Below are 16,959 nucleotides of genomic sequence, written 5' to 3' on the forward strand. Positions count from 1 at the left end.
CAGATAATGACTGAAGTTTACAAATAGTTTCTGCAAGTGTGCAGTTATATGCTTTAAAGGAACAGTTCACCACCACCACCACCACCACCATTTTGGTGTGAGCTGCTGATTAGGAAAGTGATCGGCTGTAGGAATGTCTGTCGTCTGTCGAAGCTGACGAGATGGCATTTGTCTTGTCGTGTTCAAAGTATTAAAAGAATTCTTTCTAAAAAAAAAAAAAAAAAAACAAAAAAAACAGACAACTCAACAGCAATGTCTCTTTCCAAAAGTCATGGCCCAGGTCACTTGAGATAAAGACAATAACCATGTTCTGAAGAATTTCCAAACAAGAAACCAAGTCATACTTCTAATGTAGCTCTTACGCTAAAATTGCTTATCATAGCAATGCAATTTATGTGGTTAACTCTCACTGCACCTTTTATGTGATGTTATGCCCAAGTTGTAGAAAAAAACAAACCCCCCAAAAAACCAGCAGCAGTTCTAAACTGTACCGCATCTGTCTAGCACCAAACATCAGACAGAAGCACAGTTAGTTAATATTGCTAATTATATATTAACTTTGTTCTCCTAATAAAGGACAGAAATTCAGGAATTCCATATAATTTATAAGACTTTACCTAAATAACAGAATGAAAATATTATTTACAATGGTCTAAAACAATCTGCTACCAAAGTGGTTTAGCCCATTGTTGTGTGTCTACAAGAAACCAGTCTGAAGGTTAAGAAAGTGGAAAACAAGCTGTCTGTTTTGTTTCCCCTCCATTTTATCCTGTGCAGAGATGGCTTTGTAACAAGAGAACCTTTTAAGTGTACAGTTTTATCAAATATGAGCATACAGGGGTGCCTGTAGACCACCATCATCAACCTCAGTTTAGGAGTAAGGGACATGAAAGGAAGCATAAATATTCTTAAAATGTGAAGTTGTATCATATTTTAAAAGAATTATAGTAGAAATTTACTTTAAGATTTTTTTATTTCCCTCATTTTATGAAGGAAAATGGTGTACTAGTCATTCTTGACTTTAAAAGTAGGAAACCCTTGAGATTTTTTTTGAGATATGAGATTGTGCCAATGTTTTCTGACGTCACACAACCTATGGCCACGCCCATCAAACAACAGGCAAACAAATGCAGTCACCAATGAAAAAAAGAAAAAACAAATTTTTAGCTTCAAGACTTTTCAATTTTTTATTTAGCCATTGGCATATGACAGTGACAAAATCAGCATCAACACAACTGAAAGCATAATTTTGTAGCTTCAAATCCCACGTCACGCATCAGCCCCGCCCCTCTGCAACGTCAGCTGCTCCTTCCTTCCCGTTCGTCCCTCTGCTACTAGCCGAGTTAGCACTAGCACGCTAGCCTCCAGCAGCTGTCGGTGGCAGTCAGCCAGTCGGTCGGAGTGGTGGCAACGTTCTGTCTGTAATCATCCAGCTCCTTCTTCCCTCTCGTAGAAAAGCCGTGGACAGCCAGGTTGTTTCTTCGGGAGCCAGCCGCATCACCTCTCCGGGCCACTCGCGGTAAAATTGTCTTCGCAGTCACGACAGGAAGAAGCTCTGGGACATGGCCAGACCAGAACAAGTCCTGGTGCTAGAGCCGCAACACGAACTGAAATTCAGAGGTAACGCCAGGGCAGGGCCGGGGGCTAGGTAGCTAATACAGAGGCCGTTCAAGGTAGTCACTGGGTATATTTCCTTACCGACTTGTTAATGTTACCCAACAAGTCGTCTTGTGTTGCTCCTGCTGTTAAATCGGACAGCTGCTGCCGGCTTAAGTGCATATTGCGTGGATGACAGGTGAAACGATATCCGTGCGACGATGCTAACTAGTTAGCTTGCTAGCAGCTGCTTTGCTAGCTGTCATTGCAGCGTCAGGGCGGACAGGCCCGCCGTCCCATTTCTGTAATTTCTATAATTTACCTCGTGTGATTTCTTTTTATCTTCGAAAAGCATGTGAGCACTTTGATGGGCCGAAATTTATATTTAGTTACACATTCCCCTGTTTCTGATAACGCCCAGCTTCCACGAAGCGACTATTCTAAGCGCTTTCTACCATCAGGGTGGTATTTCTTGTAATTATTTCCATGTTTATTTATCAATGTCAAGAACTAGTGAACTGAGATTGTGTCCTTAACAGTTTATCGTCACTATGTGACCTGCACTCCTCCTCCATGGCTGTATCCGGGCAGAGTTATTGTGGAAACCGAGCTGGCAGATAGTGGTTCAGGAGAATTATTGTTGTAAAACGCGTGAAGTGATGGGTTTCAATTGGTGGACTCTGTCGAGGGAGCTGTGCACTGATGGATTATTGAAAGATTTGAATGCAAACATAAAGCAGGAAAAGATGCATACGCCCTCTTAATTAGTGATGCCCAGCTGAGGCACAATGAGGCTGTTTGTCTTTAAAAAAAAAACAAAAAACAATGTTTAGCTGCCAAAGCAGATTGAATATTCCACTTGGTAATGTTCTTTTTGGAGCATTTTTTTTATTTTAAATACAGAGTTCTGCATAGAAGCCACAATAAATCAACAAGACTTCTGTAGAGTAGCTTTTCCGGGTGATCCAGCTGAAGGTGGGCCATGAATAATAGAATTATGGCCGCACTCTTTGCTGCTCCGTCCCCTGTTTTAATGTTTACTGTGCATGTTTATGGCAGGCGCTGTACATCCACGCGCTCACCCTCTCTGACATAATTTAATTGTAAGTCATCAAAGTCCTGCTCACAACTTTGACTCAAGGACTGCATGAGCCTCAGGACATGCACACAAACGAGAAACAAACACCTATAGTACGGCTGGGCAGATAACAATTAACCACATTCTGTTTCGTAATGATGCTTGTGTTTTGGCTTTAGTTATACCTTCAGGGTCCTCCTTTCCAGTGGTGCATGTTGGCCCCTCCCTAAAAGTTCATTGTTGTGTGTGTGTGTGTGTGTGTGTGTGCGTGCGTGCGTGCTGAACAATTAATCAAAATATAATCGTAATCACACCACGGCTATCCATGCAATATCCAAATCACTGGAGGATCAACACTTGCTTAAAGCGATGTCTCCAAATGTGATTCAAAATGAAGCATTTTTGTGATGCAGAGTGTCCAGCAGACTTAAGAAAACATCCTGGTTTGGTACAGAGCCCCAAAAATCCACAGCATTATCAGTTCAATATGTTTTTCTGTAAAAAATTGAAAATTTACATAAAAAGGATAATCCCTTCATTCAGCACTATTAGAAGACGCTACGTTTTTTTCCTCATAAACTATGTATTCGATCCTAGTTTGAATTAGTCTCGAGATGGAATTGTATTAAAAGCAACTCTGCTTTTCAATTCATTCAAAAGTTCAATAAATGCATGATGTTTCCTTTTCAGTGAGTCGAAATTTAAAGAAAGAAAGGAGTTTTCAGAGGTGGAATAGCCTGGACTAAGGCCCTTTTACCTCTCCTTACATGACTGGTTTATTTTCTCAAATGCCGACATTATGTAGGTGGGTCCCATAAACAGTTAACGAGTGAAGCCTAAATACCCTACTATCGTTGTTGTAATTAACTCTAGAGTTCATCAAATGCATGAAAACTGTCCGTCATTTATTCATTTAGGACTCTTGAAAAGTCCGAAAACAGTAAAAATCCCCCTCGACTCCTGTATCTCTGAATCAGATCTTTGACCAAACCACATGAATTAGGCTCTTCTTCATGGTTTCCTTCAATGTGAGAGAGAGGGAGAGAAACAGAGAGACCCTTGAAACTCTCTGGAGCCCCTGAAAAAAGGGTCATGTAGATAGCGACCAAAATGATTGTGTTTATGATTTTTGTCTCATATAAGCAGCCTTAATCTGTGCACACATCACTGGACGTGTGTGTAAACGCACACGCACACGCACCCTGTCACCCTGCTACCCTGCTTTCGCTGTCTTAGCTGTGCAGGCCAGCTGTTGCTCTCAGTCCCCAGGGTGAGGCTTGAGACCAAGGCCGATTTAAAGTATAGACCCCAAAATCGTGGAATGACCCCAGACGTGCTCAGAAGCGTCTTTTAAAAATTATTTTATAAATAAATTACATCACAAATGGCACAGCCGTTTTCTATTTTATTGTCTTTTTCATCTTGATTACTTTTTTTTTCATTTTGAAGCTGATAAACTTGTGATTTAAAAAAGCTGTACAAATGTTGAATTATTATTATCCTTAGGTCACTGTGTGTGTGTGTGTGTTTTCTCAGGTCCATTTACAGACGTCGTCACCGCCACTCTGAAGCTCACTAACCCAACAGATAGAAATGTGTGTTTCAAAGTCAAGACCACCGCACCTCGCAGATACTGCGTGCGCCCAAACAGTGGCATAATTGACGCCGGAACCTCCATCAATGTTTCTGGTCCGTAGCCATTTTCTTCCTCTAACATGGCTGTTCAAGTAGAAAACCACAGTTTTCCCATCTCGCTTAGACAACTGAGCTATAACGATGCCATCGGATATCTATTTTTGACTTAGTGCTTTCAGTTCAGAGGGAAAAAAATCACTACTACTGTGGATCCAGCAGCCAGGCATTATTATTGATCTCTGTACCCAGCAGCAAAGCTGAGATAAATCAGGATAAACTGTATAATTTGACTGTAACGCAAGCTTGCTAGCTGAGGTCCACAGCGACGTTTCGTCTTTGTTTGGTTTTAGTTATTGTTTTTAGGACCCTTTTGCTTTCATTATCTGAAAAAAAACAAAAAAAGAAGATTGAGCTTATACAAATATGATTGTCTTCCTTTCCAGAATCATTCCATGTAATATGTCAGCGAACTGTAAAAGAAAGCTGTTGAAGATTGAAAATTTTAAAATTTTATTGCCTTCAGTGACTTGGCTGAGGAGAACTAACGTGACGTGATTTGTTACGTGCTGTCTGATAACTTCTCCGTCTGCATCTGTTATGAACTCCATCTATTTTTTTTGTTCCCCGTGCCGCAGGAAGTTTTTGTCTTACTGAAGTTCTGTCCTTGTGGTGTTTTTTTTGTGCACAGTTATGCTCCAGCCTTTTGACTACGACCCCAATGAAAAGAGTAAACACAAATTCATGGTGCTTTCCATGCTGGCTCCGTACGACATGACTGACATGGAAGGAGTTGTGAGTATCTCAACAGGAAACAAGATTTGGTCGTGGAATCTAATGTTATATTTGAATTTGGGAAGCTATGATCCCGCACGCCATGTGACACCTGACCTGTTGAGTGTGTCTCGAGGTAATTCTCAGAAACCTGTCTGCATCAGAACTCTTCAACACTGGAGTTCAGGCTCGAGCAGATTTAAATATACAGAAACTGTTTTTTGCTTTTAAAGGGGAGCATTTGTAACCAGTCTGGACAAGCTAGCTGCTCATCTTTCACTCTCTGAATCAATAGCTTTTTACCAGAAAGTTGCTGTGTCCACCCCTCTTGTAACAGAAGAGGATTCGCTGCTCTCGCTGCTACCTCACAGCGCTGCGCACACACACCTGGGTTTGCATGTGACTCAAATCTTCCCATCAGCTGAACATTTGACCAAATCAGTATAACCAATGTTTTATTCCGGTGCCTGAAATTCGACTGGATTTCAATGTCTCTGTAATAACAGACCATCATTTCAGTTGTTGAGATAAATAAGCCAGAACTACTGATTTGAACTTTAAACACTTAATACTAATTTGTTGAAGAAATGTTGACAAAATACAACAGTTGCTTTGGTTACTGTTTGCCATTGTGATGTTGTGGTCGTCAGTGTTTGCTTATTGCAGTATTTCCCTGTATTACTTTAAAAACCTCACCATACTGTTAGCATCAGTAGCACAGCGGTAAGGGTTTGAGTTGCAGCCAGTAGCTCACGGTAAAAGCCCTTCTTTGCCCACCGTATGCTACGAGCTAATTGGCTAGCTGAAGATGTTGGTGAAGTAGCCAAAGCTTTACTGGGTCTTAAGCTTTGACCTGTATTTTGTGTTTGACCAGGTGTTTCCCTGGTTGAGATATTTTATCACAACCAGTTATGCATCTCAGGTTGAAACAAACAGCAGACAGTGTTGCCTTCGCCAAGTTTTGACGAGTGACCACACCCAATGGCCGACTCGTACCCCAATGCTAGCATTCATTGCAGCTAAGCTAACTCGCTGTCAGTCATCCCGTGGGAGTTTGGAGCTCTGTAAGGTCTCAAAAAATGGTGATGAAGTGCAGCTTCCAAAAATTCAGTGTGCTCCTTCAAGCCAAATCCAAAAAAATGTGTTTTTTTTTTCCTTCTTCTTCTTTCTTTTCCTTTACAACATGTGATACAACATTTTCTGTATGATGTCCTGTGTTTCCTAAGGGATGAATGGATGCTAACTGAACTCTGATGTTGTCCACAGTGGAAGGAGGCAAAGCCTGAAGAGCTGATGGATTCAAAGTTGAGATGTTCATTTGAGATGCCTCTAGAAAATGATAAAGCTGTAAGTACCTGCCCAACGTGTAGGTTGTTTCATAGATGCACACATATATCATCTTCTCTTACATACTCATCACCTCCAAATCATTTTTAAATAAATGCTAATTCATCTGTTTAGAAATAACTAGTGAAGCCTACTGGATTGAATTTTATAAATAAAAAAAATTGATTGAAGTTTATGTATGAAAAAAAAAAGAACTAAATAAAATCAAATCCAATTGAAACAGTCACATTGCATGTTTCTTGAGTTGAATGTAGGTCCTTTAGTGCACCAAAACATATGCAGCACATCACTTTGTCACCCATTACATGCTTTGTTGATTCATTTTTACTTTCATCTCACCTCCTGTCACGTCTTCGCATGTCTCTTCGCCCCACCTCCCCCCGCCGCCGCCTCTCTCCACAGCATGAGAGTGAGAGCATCAAAACTGTGTATTCCTCTACCTCCTCTGTTAAGACTGAGTACACCGCGCTGCCAAAGTCAGCCAGCGCCTCGCTGGACGACGGAGAGGTGAAGAAGATCATGGAGGAGTGCAAACGACTGCAGATGGAAGTGCAGCGGCTACGGGAAGAAAACAAACAGATCAGGGTGAGACGCACAAAAGCGGCAATCCGGGTCCACTCTCCATTCTGTTGGGTGGGCCGCCGGGTGGTCTACCTGTGGTTATGAATAAAGAAGCATCTTGATATATGGCCAATGCGTAGCTTGTGTATGTTCCTAACTCCTCCTTCCTCATCGCAGGAGGACGATGGGCTGCGGAAGAGAAAGGTGACGTCAGTGGCTGCTCCTCACTCTTCCTCCTCCTCCGTCATGGCGACCGCGGCCTCAAGGGACGAAGGTCTAAGCACCCGCATCCTGGCACTCTGCGTGCTCTTCTTTGTCATTGGAGTCATCATTGGCAAGCTGGCCATGTAGAGAGACACAGACGGACAGAGCACAGTGACACGCGGACGGCGCTGGAGTCGGGAGGACACGTGTCAGTGACAGCAATGGGGATGTCTTCTGGGTTTCTGTTGATTTCTCTCTTTTTTTTTTTTTTTGACATTTAAGGCAATATTATGATGGGTTGTCTGGATGGCAAATAATTTAATCTGTAAAAAGAAAACGAAGGAAGGTGATTCCAAGTTAAACTATGAGACTGTTTTCTTTCTCTGTGGCATAATCACCTCCTCTGCTCCGTTCTTTCCGTCCATCCTTTAAACGATCTTCCCTTTCTTGCACAGGTAACAGTTAAGCGTGTGTATGTGTGGCTTCACTCTGGCTGAATGTCTCAAGTCTTTTCTTCGATTCTTTGATTGTCAAGTTCTTCACTCACACTGTCTCTAAAAAGATCCAACACTCCTGATGATCTCTCTTCCAATTATTATCGATAATCCACAAGGAGAGTTGAACACAAGTGACGTGAAAGACTTTCTCTAGACTAAACTCTTACGCGTTCCGGTAAAAATGTGAGCCAGTAGAAGCATTTTTGTGTGTGCGTGCGTGTCTTGTAGTGTTTTGTTTGTTTGTTGTCCTCCTGCAGGAGGGCTGATGTGACTGCGTGCGTGAGGAGACCACAAACGGTGAAATCACAAGCTGTTGAGTTGAAGAATGAAGAACAGGGGTGGTCATTTCCTCGACTCAACTTAAAAAAAGAAAAAAAGGGGGGGGGGTGATTGTTTAAAAAAATCGGATTAAGAAGGTTGATTTCAACCAGACCAAACAATCAGATATCTTAAGATGAAAACTAAAAACTTTTTTTTGGGGGGGGGGGGGGGGGTGATGACGACCTGCACAGTGATCTAGATCAGAGTAACTTCCCGGTCAACGCTCGCTAAGTAAACCGGGAAAATGACTCGAGCGTCTTCTCTTGTCTCCCGTTTACATTGAGCGCCATGCAAACCTTTCAGTATAAAACACACATTATGTAACAAAGTTTTTATTGTTCTCGCTGCTTTAATTTTTTGCCCACCGATTATTGTACTCTCATCTTCCAGTGTATGAGTAGTTTGCTTTCTGTCTTTACATTATCATATAGCCACAGTGCTTCTGTTGTTTATAATCACTATATTCACTCTGGAGAGTGTTGAAATTATATTATCAAAACAAAAAAAAACCCTGTCTTTTCAAAAAGGGACCATCTTGAGTCTGGTTTGTGTGTGTGTGTGTGTGTTTTGGGTGGGGGGGGGGGGTTTGCTTTGTTTTTTGCTTTCTTTCGATCATCATTTTACTTTCGTTTGCCGTCGGGTGCAGCTGTATTATCTCGGCCGACACGTGACCATCTCAGCAAACTCGGTTGTTAAAATAAATATCTGTGTTTTCCGTTAGCTGATGGAGCTCAGGCAGCAGAGATGTGGGTGGTTGAGAGAAGGACTGACCTGGGAACACACGCGCACACACACGCGCACACACACACACACACACACACACACACACACACTACATTTAAAGAGAAGGCATCAGTGCTTCAGTCCACATGCAGAGAATACGTTCACTCAGCAATGTAACCACAGTGATTCGATACTCTTTTTGTATGTACATTAAAATAAAATGTCTTTAAAAGATAACTGGCAACCTTATTAACATATTGTAGTAAAGGAAGAAATATTCAAATACCACCATGGACCATGTAGCATCCTAATGAATTAAACTACATAAACCCCCAAAATGTCTGTTTCTGTGACAAGTTGACATGTTTGCGCATGAGATGATTTGATTCTACAAAAGTAAAATATTAGATTCACGAGAAATCGAGAAAGAATCAGATGATTTTTATTAAAAGGAGAGTCAGAGTCAGTAAACACATCCTCACAATGAGTAGCGAGTGTTTCTGGCTCAGAATCCACAAATAGATGATAGAGGAAAAACTTGAGGAAATGAGTGCAACGATGACAATTTTCTTGAACAGGATTAAAATCATGTGACCCGATCTATTGGAGATTTTAGACGGATGAGTGAGCTATTCTCCACCAGCATGGTCAAAGCAGATGAGGGGCTATCTTTGGAAGAATGGTGTTCATGGCTTCGGTGCAGAGTCAGCTACAGGATGAATCTAATCATGGAGCGGTGGGGGTGGGGAATCTGTCCTCGGAGAACTCAAGTCTACCATGTAAATGCTTGATAGAAGTTTGCAGAGAGAAAAGGAATGCAGTTCCAGTGTAAATACCTGTTGAAAAGTCTTTCTCTTTCACACACACAGACACTGCACTGTTGGCATACACAAGAAAACAATTAACCTTGCTTCAAAAAGCTTCATCTAATGATGAGGCTACTTCCTGAGGTTTGTGACAAAAAGAGAGAAAAAACTTTTTTAAAGAAAAAAAATGAATTGAAAAATAAAACGAAAAGTTTGGCACCGAAGGCCTGGCCTGTGGGCTGGTGAGGGGCTGATAATTTGCATGGCCCAACACTGCTGCAGTGGTATACAACAACAGGAAGAGCCCAACATAAGACAGGTAAACACCACCGAAGCATGAATTATCACACAAGTAATTGTATGCAGTTTATACTACTCTTTGTAGTACACTGGATTATTATGCAGTTGTTTCATAAGAAATCCACTTACGCAAGATGTAAAACATGTAATCTGAACAATACACGGCAGATATGTTAAGACGTATTATATGTGAGTGTGCGCACCGAGGTACCGTTACTCTTACTGTCTCTTTAAAAATATAGTGGTCACTGCACTGAATGAAAACCGCTGTTGATCTGGAGCTAAGAGTGCATGACATGTCGACAGATAACTTCATTTTAGATAAACTCTGTGTTCGGGTACCCAAACATTTACTGTGATTTACTTACAATACTTGTGTGTTGAATCTGCCGATTAAATATGGCAGATTGAAAAGTTTGCAGAGTTCAATTTATTTTTGTGTGTTTCTCAAACTATGATCCCAAATTTAAGCAACAACCAGTGAATACTTAAGTGACAGTTGGAAACCTCTGTGTTCTGTTTGCTTTTAGTTGTTGTCATTATTAATATTCTATTGAATTCCCCACTTTTCGTTATTCTATAAATCTCTGTTTTTGTTGCAGTTAATTTTAACACCTTTTATTTTGCTTTTTTTGTATAGGGGTGGGTTTTTGAGTTTATTGTCCAGCCAAGATGAGGCGTTGCAGTAGTTTTCAGTGCCCAGTTGTCCAGCAGAGGGAGACAAAACGTCAACAAGCAGCGCCTCTGCGTCATCATGCAGCATGACGTCATTGGGCCTTTCCAGGAAGTAGAGAAACATCAACAATCCAGGCAGGGCGAAGTGTCAGTGTAGCCGAACAGCGAGGTAGCTAAGCTTGATATTAGGAGTATTTCGCAGACTTGTTTGCTCGTCTATACATAATAAGTGTGTTGTAACATCCCAGTTATGTCGTTGTTCGGTAAAATATTTGGAGGAGGAGGAAAAGGAGGAAAGGGACCGAGCCCACAGGAGGCGATCCAGAAACTCCGAGAAACCGAGGAGATGCTAATGAAGAAACAGGAATTTCTAGAGAAAAAGATCGAACAGGAGCTGCAAATTGCCAAGAAAAACGGCACGAAAAACAAAAGAGGTGAGATATCAAGACGAATTTTAAAGTAGATTCCACTCCTCGTTCTCAAATTACCTTGTCAGTAGCCTTAGGCGTGGTGTTAGCATGTTAGCTAAGTTGGCTAACTTTGCCAGCCTGTCGTAAGTGTTGGCAGCATCACAAACCGTCGTGATCACGGCCGTGGTGACACCGGAGGTTGGTAGATATTTGCCCGCTATGTTCGCGACGGTAACCTTAGATCGATTGTCGTTCATCTTAGCTTTGGCACTTTCTAGCAGATGCTGAACCCGGCGATCTGCTCGTTTCATTTTGGTGCTACTGGTCAGAGGCTAGAAGTGTCTGTGTTTTTACAGCCGCGGTCAGATATGTTGGCAATAATGATAACGTCTCAGTGACGACCGGGACAAGGGTCAAGTGTTGGAGCTGCATGCATGATCAGCTGTCGGGAGGAAGCCCTGGTAGAGGGTGATATTAGGAAATCCTGCCTAAAAGTGACTTGATCACTGATAAACCGGGATTAGTAACAAATTTCACCCATAATTTATAGGTATATACACTTTCTGGGAAGATCGGGTGCAGCTGTTGTTTATTACATGTGTATAAAGCTGATTTGAGAAAATGGCTGGGAAATTAATTGTACATTAATTACAGTCGAGGTTAATAAAGATAAACCGTAATTGATATTGGGCTGGAGACTAAGTTGTGATCTTATCCAAGTCACAATATGGCCTTAAGAAGTAAACGTCTTGGTTTGGTGCAGGTTAAATTGACATGGGTTTAATGACACTTTTGTTCATGAACAAGTATACAGGCAGTACATCTTTTAAAAAGTGTGTGTGTGAACTTTAAACGCAGAGAAAAAGACACGTTAAAGAAGCCGTTAAATGTTACTAGCATATCAACTGCATGTATAGCTGTGTGTGTGTGCTGTGGTGCTGGCTCGTTCATGAAAATGTTCAAGAGTATTCCAGGTTTTTGTCCCCATTAAAAAAACAAAACAAAACAAAACCTCCGTGACAATTCACACTTGGTCTTTGTTGTTATGGAATTACATTGTACATAACACATCTGCTTTTGCCCTTCCAACAGCGGCTCTTCAGGCTCTGAAAAGAAAGAAGCGGTACGAGAAGCAGCTCGCCCAGATTGACGGCACGCTGTCCACCATTGAATTCCAGAGAGATGCTCTGGAGAACGCCAACACCAACACCGAAGTGCTCAAGAACATGGGCTTCGCCGCCAAGGCCATGAAGTCTGCTCATGCTGAGATGTAAGAGCGAGCGGCAGGTCCATAGCAAAGACATAATTTTGGCATCAACTTCCTGATCCAAACTCAGGAGCAGGGGAAGGATGTCAGGAATACAGGACATAATAAGGAATAATTCATCTCCTGCAGTGAAGCGGATGTTCACCTTAGGTGTGTTTGTGTTCATCTCTGTTTTGTTTTTTTTCACAGGGACATTGACAAGGTGGACGACCTGATGCAGGACATAACGGAGCAGCAGGAACTGGCCCAGGAAATCTCCGACGCCATCTCTAAACCCGTCGGCTTCGGAGAAGAGTTTGATGAGGTTGGTGATCAAATATTTGATTTTCACACCTGGAGATCAGACCTGGGGGGAGGGGGGGGGGGTGCTCTCGCGGCTAACAGCTCCATGGTGGTCAGCAGTCAGCTGATCTAGGTGCTGGTTTTCAGCTGAGTTCATGCGCAGTAAATGATGGATCTCAGTTAACCCGGAAGATCAGACCCTCACATGCGGTTCACAATAATCCGATAACCGCAGATAATCCGGTAATGGCAATAATCTGATTTGATGTTTTGACGTGTCCTTTAATAATGTGATATCTGGTGGGATGGGGTGAGGGGCTAAACTGTTTGCCATGATTCAACTGGATTTCTCTTCAAATTCATGACGTAAAACTACTGTTTGTGGTTATTTTATTGAGACGTATCACTGACAGGATTTTAGCCTGTTGTTATTTGGAAGTTGTTAGGATGGGAATACATTTAAAGCTCTCGGACTCAACATTTCCTGCTGTGTTTGCACATCTGCTTTCTGCTTCTTCTGGGTATCTGGCAGCGTGTCTGCACAAGCACGGATTAAAAACAACAACACAATAAATCAGATTTATCAGCAGACATGAACTAAATAAAACTGAGCATTGGGCAAAAAACTTAGCTTTGTTGTCAGGTTTTTTCAATTTTTTTTTTTTTTTTACAACTACCTTAATAAGCTGTTATTCCAGAACTCTACTAGAGACCTGTTTGTTATTGAGCATGTCAACACACTGTTGATGCGCGTTTCCAGAGGTCACTCTGCCGCTGTTGAATCAGCTTTTATTTTGAATGGTTGCATTCATGCAGACACAACTGCCGGTCACCAGTCATGCCGGTGATAATGAAGCAGAAAGAGTGAGTACACTCTTTCTGAAATTCTTACGGTAATTCAACACTTGGTGAGATGTTTGGTAAAAGCAGGATCAGAAGTAGCTCCACCTTGCAGTCTAGAAATCTTCCTTATGTGTCATGAACTCCGCCTTGCTGCCTTTGTCAGGACGAGCTGCTGGCTGAGCTGGATGACCTGGAACAAGAGGCGCTGGATAAAAACCTGCTGGACATCGGACCGGACAACGTCCCCCTCCCCAACGTGCCTTCTACTTCACTACCTTCCAGACCCGGTGAGAAACCTTCAAAGGAGCTTTTGTTGAGGGGAGGTTGAGTCAGTCGGCCAACGTCAGTTCATAAGCTCAAATCTCACAGCTGTAATTTTTGTTGTTTTAAAGCCAAGAAAGAGGAAGATGAAGACGACATGGAGGACCTGCAGCGCTGGGCCATGGAAGCCATGTAAACACAGCTTCCGCCAGGTCACGCGTGCATCCGCGAGGGAAGAGGAAGGAGCAGCGGGAGGATGAGTGTGGACTGATAAGATGTTGTATAGGATTGTTCTTGTGTGTCTGAGGAGAGAGAGAGAGCTCAACTTCATTTAACTCCTCCTCCCCGTACCATTCACGAATCATACATCCCCGTATGGGGGCTTTTCTATCAGCTCCATCACCGAGTTACAACGGTCCTCTTAAATATTTCAACCCCCTATTTCAATGCAAAAAGTAGCACTTCATGGTCCCTGGGCTGGGCACAATTACTTCAGCACCCGCAGAGCTCATGTCGTGGGGTGATGGTACGAGCTCTGGGGTGTGACAACTGTCCGTTAATCATGGCGGTCTGTGTGGCGTTTGTGTCACAGGAGGACTGGAGAACATCTCATGGGCGATCACCCCTCAAAGATTTGTGTCCGACTCTTATATCTACCTGTGTTTGTGGCGTTAAACTTTCCGAACGGTTTGTTTCTTTTGTCCTGACGAGAAGAAATCTTTTTACTTGATAGATGCCCTTGAAAATAAGAGATACAGCTGAGCATGAGCTGGGTGAAGATGCTATGAGCTGTGTGCCGAGTGCTTTACCCCACCACCGCCCTTCACCTTCTGTCGCCATTGAAGCGACGTCTCCCTCCCTTCAAAGCCATTCTCACCAGTGGTTCTTGTTATTTGGTGTAAATATCCCGATCGTGTCTCTTTTTATACTGTGTTTCTGCTGTCACCGAGAGGTTGTGTGGAGCATGCAACAAGGGGACGTCACACTACAGATCACAACGCACGGCTAGAAGACTTTCATCTGCTCTCTCTGTCTCTGTCCTTCTCAGAAGGGATTTTATTTCAAATTGTATAATGTTAAAATAATACTAATACCATTTAAAAAAAAAATACAAAAACAAAAAAACTATTGTCACATCTTATAAATTGTATCCAGAAGGAGACGGTTTATTTTATTTCAAAAGATTAGAATATCAATCTACAACAACAGTGTTTGGAGTTTAAAGAGTTAATTCCTTTAATTTCACGATGTACATTTTTTACATAGGAAAAAAAAAAAACATCATAACATAAGGACTGAAGGACAAGCATGTTTGCATTTCTATGTTTTATTTATCCAGATGAGAATATTATTTGCAAACTCATTAAAAGTTTTCAATTCTTATGTTGTCGTGGAAGCTGTATCCTTTCATCCTGTCTCGTCAGTGTTGGCGCACACGCTCATTCGTGGAAGTCGTTTTTGTTGTTGTTGTTGAGTCTCCATTTTCAGCCTTAGTGCTCAACTAGGGCCGAAGTATCATGAATCACTAATCGTTTATAAATTAAAGGTCAAAGAGCAGATTATCGTAAACTCCTTCATCCGACCCAAAAAGAATCCAAAACCGTAAAATTATTCTGTTTACTACCAAAAAGCAACAAATTCTCACATTTGAAAGGCTGTAAATGTTTATTTTCAATGTATCGGCTATTTAAATTGAAATCAGCAGTGGATGTAGGCTGTCATCCACACAGAGTCAGAACATATTAAACTTTATTAAAGCAACATAGCAGTAAATGCACTAATTATAATCATCTTCACAACAGCCATGTTAATACGTCCCAGCAGGATACCCATAGGTGGCATTAGTGCCATTCATTCTGGTCCCACTCTTCTTAATATGTCCCACTTATTCCAGTCAGTCCTGACCATAATTAGTTCTTAATTTCACCTGTGTTTATCCTGGAACGTGTCAAAATGGCTGCTGTGAAACCGGCTAATTGGGCCCCTGTAACGGAAAGAGAAGCAATGATTCCTGAGAAGTCAATGACAAATGTCTGTAAACAAGAGCCACTGCACGTTGGATTGGCGGTGAACTTTTAATGACTCAGTGTTTGATTGCCGCATCAGTGTGTCCATACACTCCAGAATATGTGAACACCCTAGTCATCACTGCAGCACTCTAATCAGTCGATCTTAATCGGCTGGGAAGGTTTGACTTTAGTTAGAGGTTGCCATGGTGATGGTTACTGCTTAGTTTATACTGACAGACAAGAATTCTACTGAAAGAGATGGTAATTAATGAGGTATAAATACTCAGGTGTCTGTACTTCTTCACTGACAACTTCTCAAAAAAACTTTTTTTCTATTCTTTCCATTTTTGTTAACTTTAGTTTGGACAAAAATCGCAAAAGAGATGGAATGAGAGCAACAGACGAGAGTTTGGTTTAAAGGGGCAAATATAACGTGTGTATTCCTCAACATAGGTCGGTGTTAATGCACATAATGGCCAATTCTACCAAAATTAAACTGAAGGAGGTACTCTAAACAGTTTTACTTTTTTTACTTTACACGAAGGTGTAATAAAGACTGTACTTTTTTTGTTTTATACTTTGGAGTACATTGAAAGCCTAAATGTCTTTACTTTAACTTGAGTATAGGCTGTATGATGAATTGGCACTTCTGCTTTTACCAGTCTTTTCTTGACACAAGTATCTACTTCTGCTTGAGTAGTGAAAGGCCACAACTTTTATACCATGAGAAAACAAGAGACTGCAGACTTGGCTACTAATTTGGCAAGTGACTGAATCAATGAACACCTTGAGGGACAGGGACAGGGAGTCTAGGTCAACTTCACTGTGACATCACAACGTGTTTTTGGCCATAATTCTCCAGTAAAAGAGCTTATTATGATAAAATCTCCATCAAATATCACACACTGTGAAATGCGATGACCTTTTATGTACAGAGGGTCAAAGGTTGACCTGAGCTTGACATCATAATGGTCTGCAAAGACACCTTTTCCTGCTATTATTCAACGCCATCTCAGTAACGCCGTGAGGGGATTACATTGACTTTGATTACTGCACTGTAACTGGACTGATGGGTGGAGGTATACGGCGTACCGGTGGTAATTGTCAATGGTCCAGTGTCACAGCAGTTTTTGGTGATAAAGTTTACTATAGCTGTTGTCATTGAGTAATTATATGTATGTTGTCAATTTCAACCCTCGGCCAAACTTATTTTCCTTTATGTGTGGCTGCTCTTACACTGTACTTTTTTTTAAAACATATATATATATATATATATATATATATATATATATATATATATATATATATATATATATATATATATATACTACATTTAGAATTTTAAAAAGCATTTAGTTCCAAATTTTTCAGCA

General features: G+C 41.5%; 2 protein-coding genes across 3 annotated transcripts; both read left to right on the forward strand.

Moving 5' to 3' along the window:
• The first annotated feature begins 1,305 nt into the window (after positions 1–1,305).
• On the forward strand, positions 1,306–8,084 carry LOC147256297 (vesicle-associated membrane protein-associated protein B/C-like). 2 transcript variants are annotated; one of them, XM_086214194.1, is made up of 6 exons: positions 1,306–1,620; positions 4,211–4,363; positions 4,998–5,101; positions 6,347–6,427; positions 6,881–7,012; positions 7,166–8,084. In XM_086214194.1, the coding sequence occupies exons 1-6, from the start codon at positions 1,563–1,565 to the stop codon at positions 7,337–7,339; spliced, it is 702 nt and encodes a 233-aa protein (XP_086070320.1). In that variant the 5' UTR covers positions 1,306–1,562; the 3' UTR covers positions 7,340–8,084. The 2 variants fall into 2 exon arrangements, with proteins under 2 accessions (XP_086070320.1, XP_086070319.1); XM_086214193.1 differs by having other exon boundaries at positions 1,309–1,620; positions 6,830–7,012.
• Positions 8,085–10,604: 2,520 nt separating this feature from the next.
• On the forward strand, positions 10,605–14,960 carry LOC147256298 (charged multivesicular body protein 4b-like). Its single transcript, XM_086214201.1, has 5 exons — positions 10,605–10,948; positions 12,017–12,194; positions 12,381–12,495; positions 13,480–13,603; positions 13,709–14,960. Exons 1-5 carry the CDS (start codon positions 10,765–10,767, stop codon positions 13,771–13,773), a joined length of 666 nt encoding a protein of 221 aa, XP_086070327.1. The 5' UTR covers positions 10,605–10,764; the 3' UTR covers positions 13,774–14,960.
• The last annotated feature ends 1,999 nt before the right edge of the window (positions 14,961–16,959 follow it).

This window comes from Aulostomus chinensis, chromosome 9 (assembly GCF_037954235.1).
Source record: "Aulostomus chinensis isolate RoL2024-O1b breed Wild chromosome 9, RoL_Achi_v1.0, whole genome shotgun sequence".
Taxonomy (NCBI): Eukaryota; Metazoa; Chordata; class Actinopteri; order Syngnathiformes; family Aulostomidae; genus Aulostomus; species Aulostomus chinensis.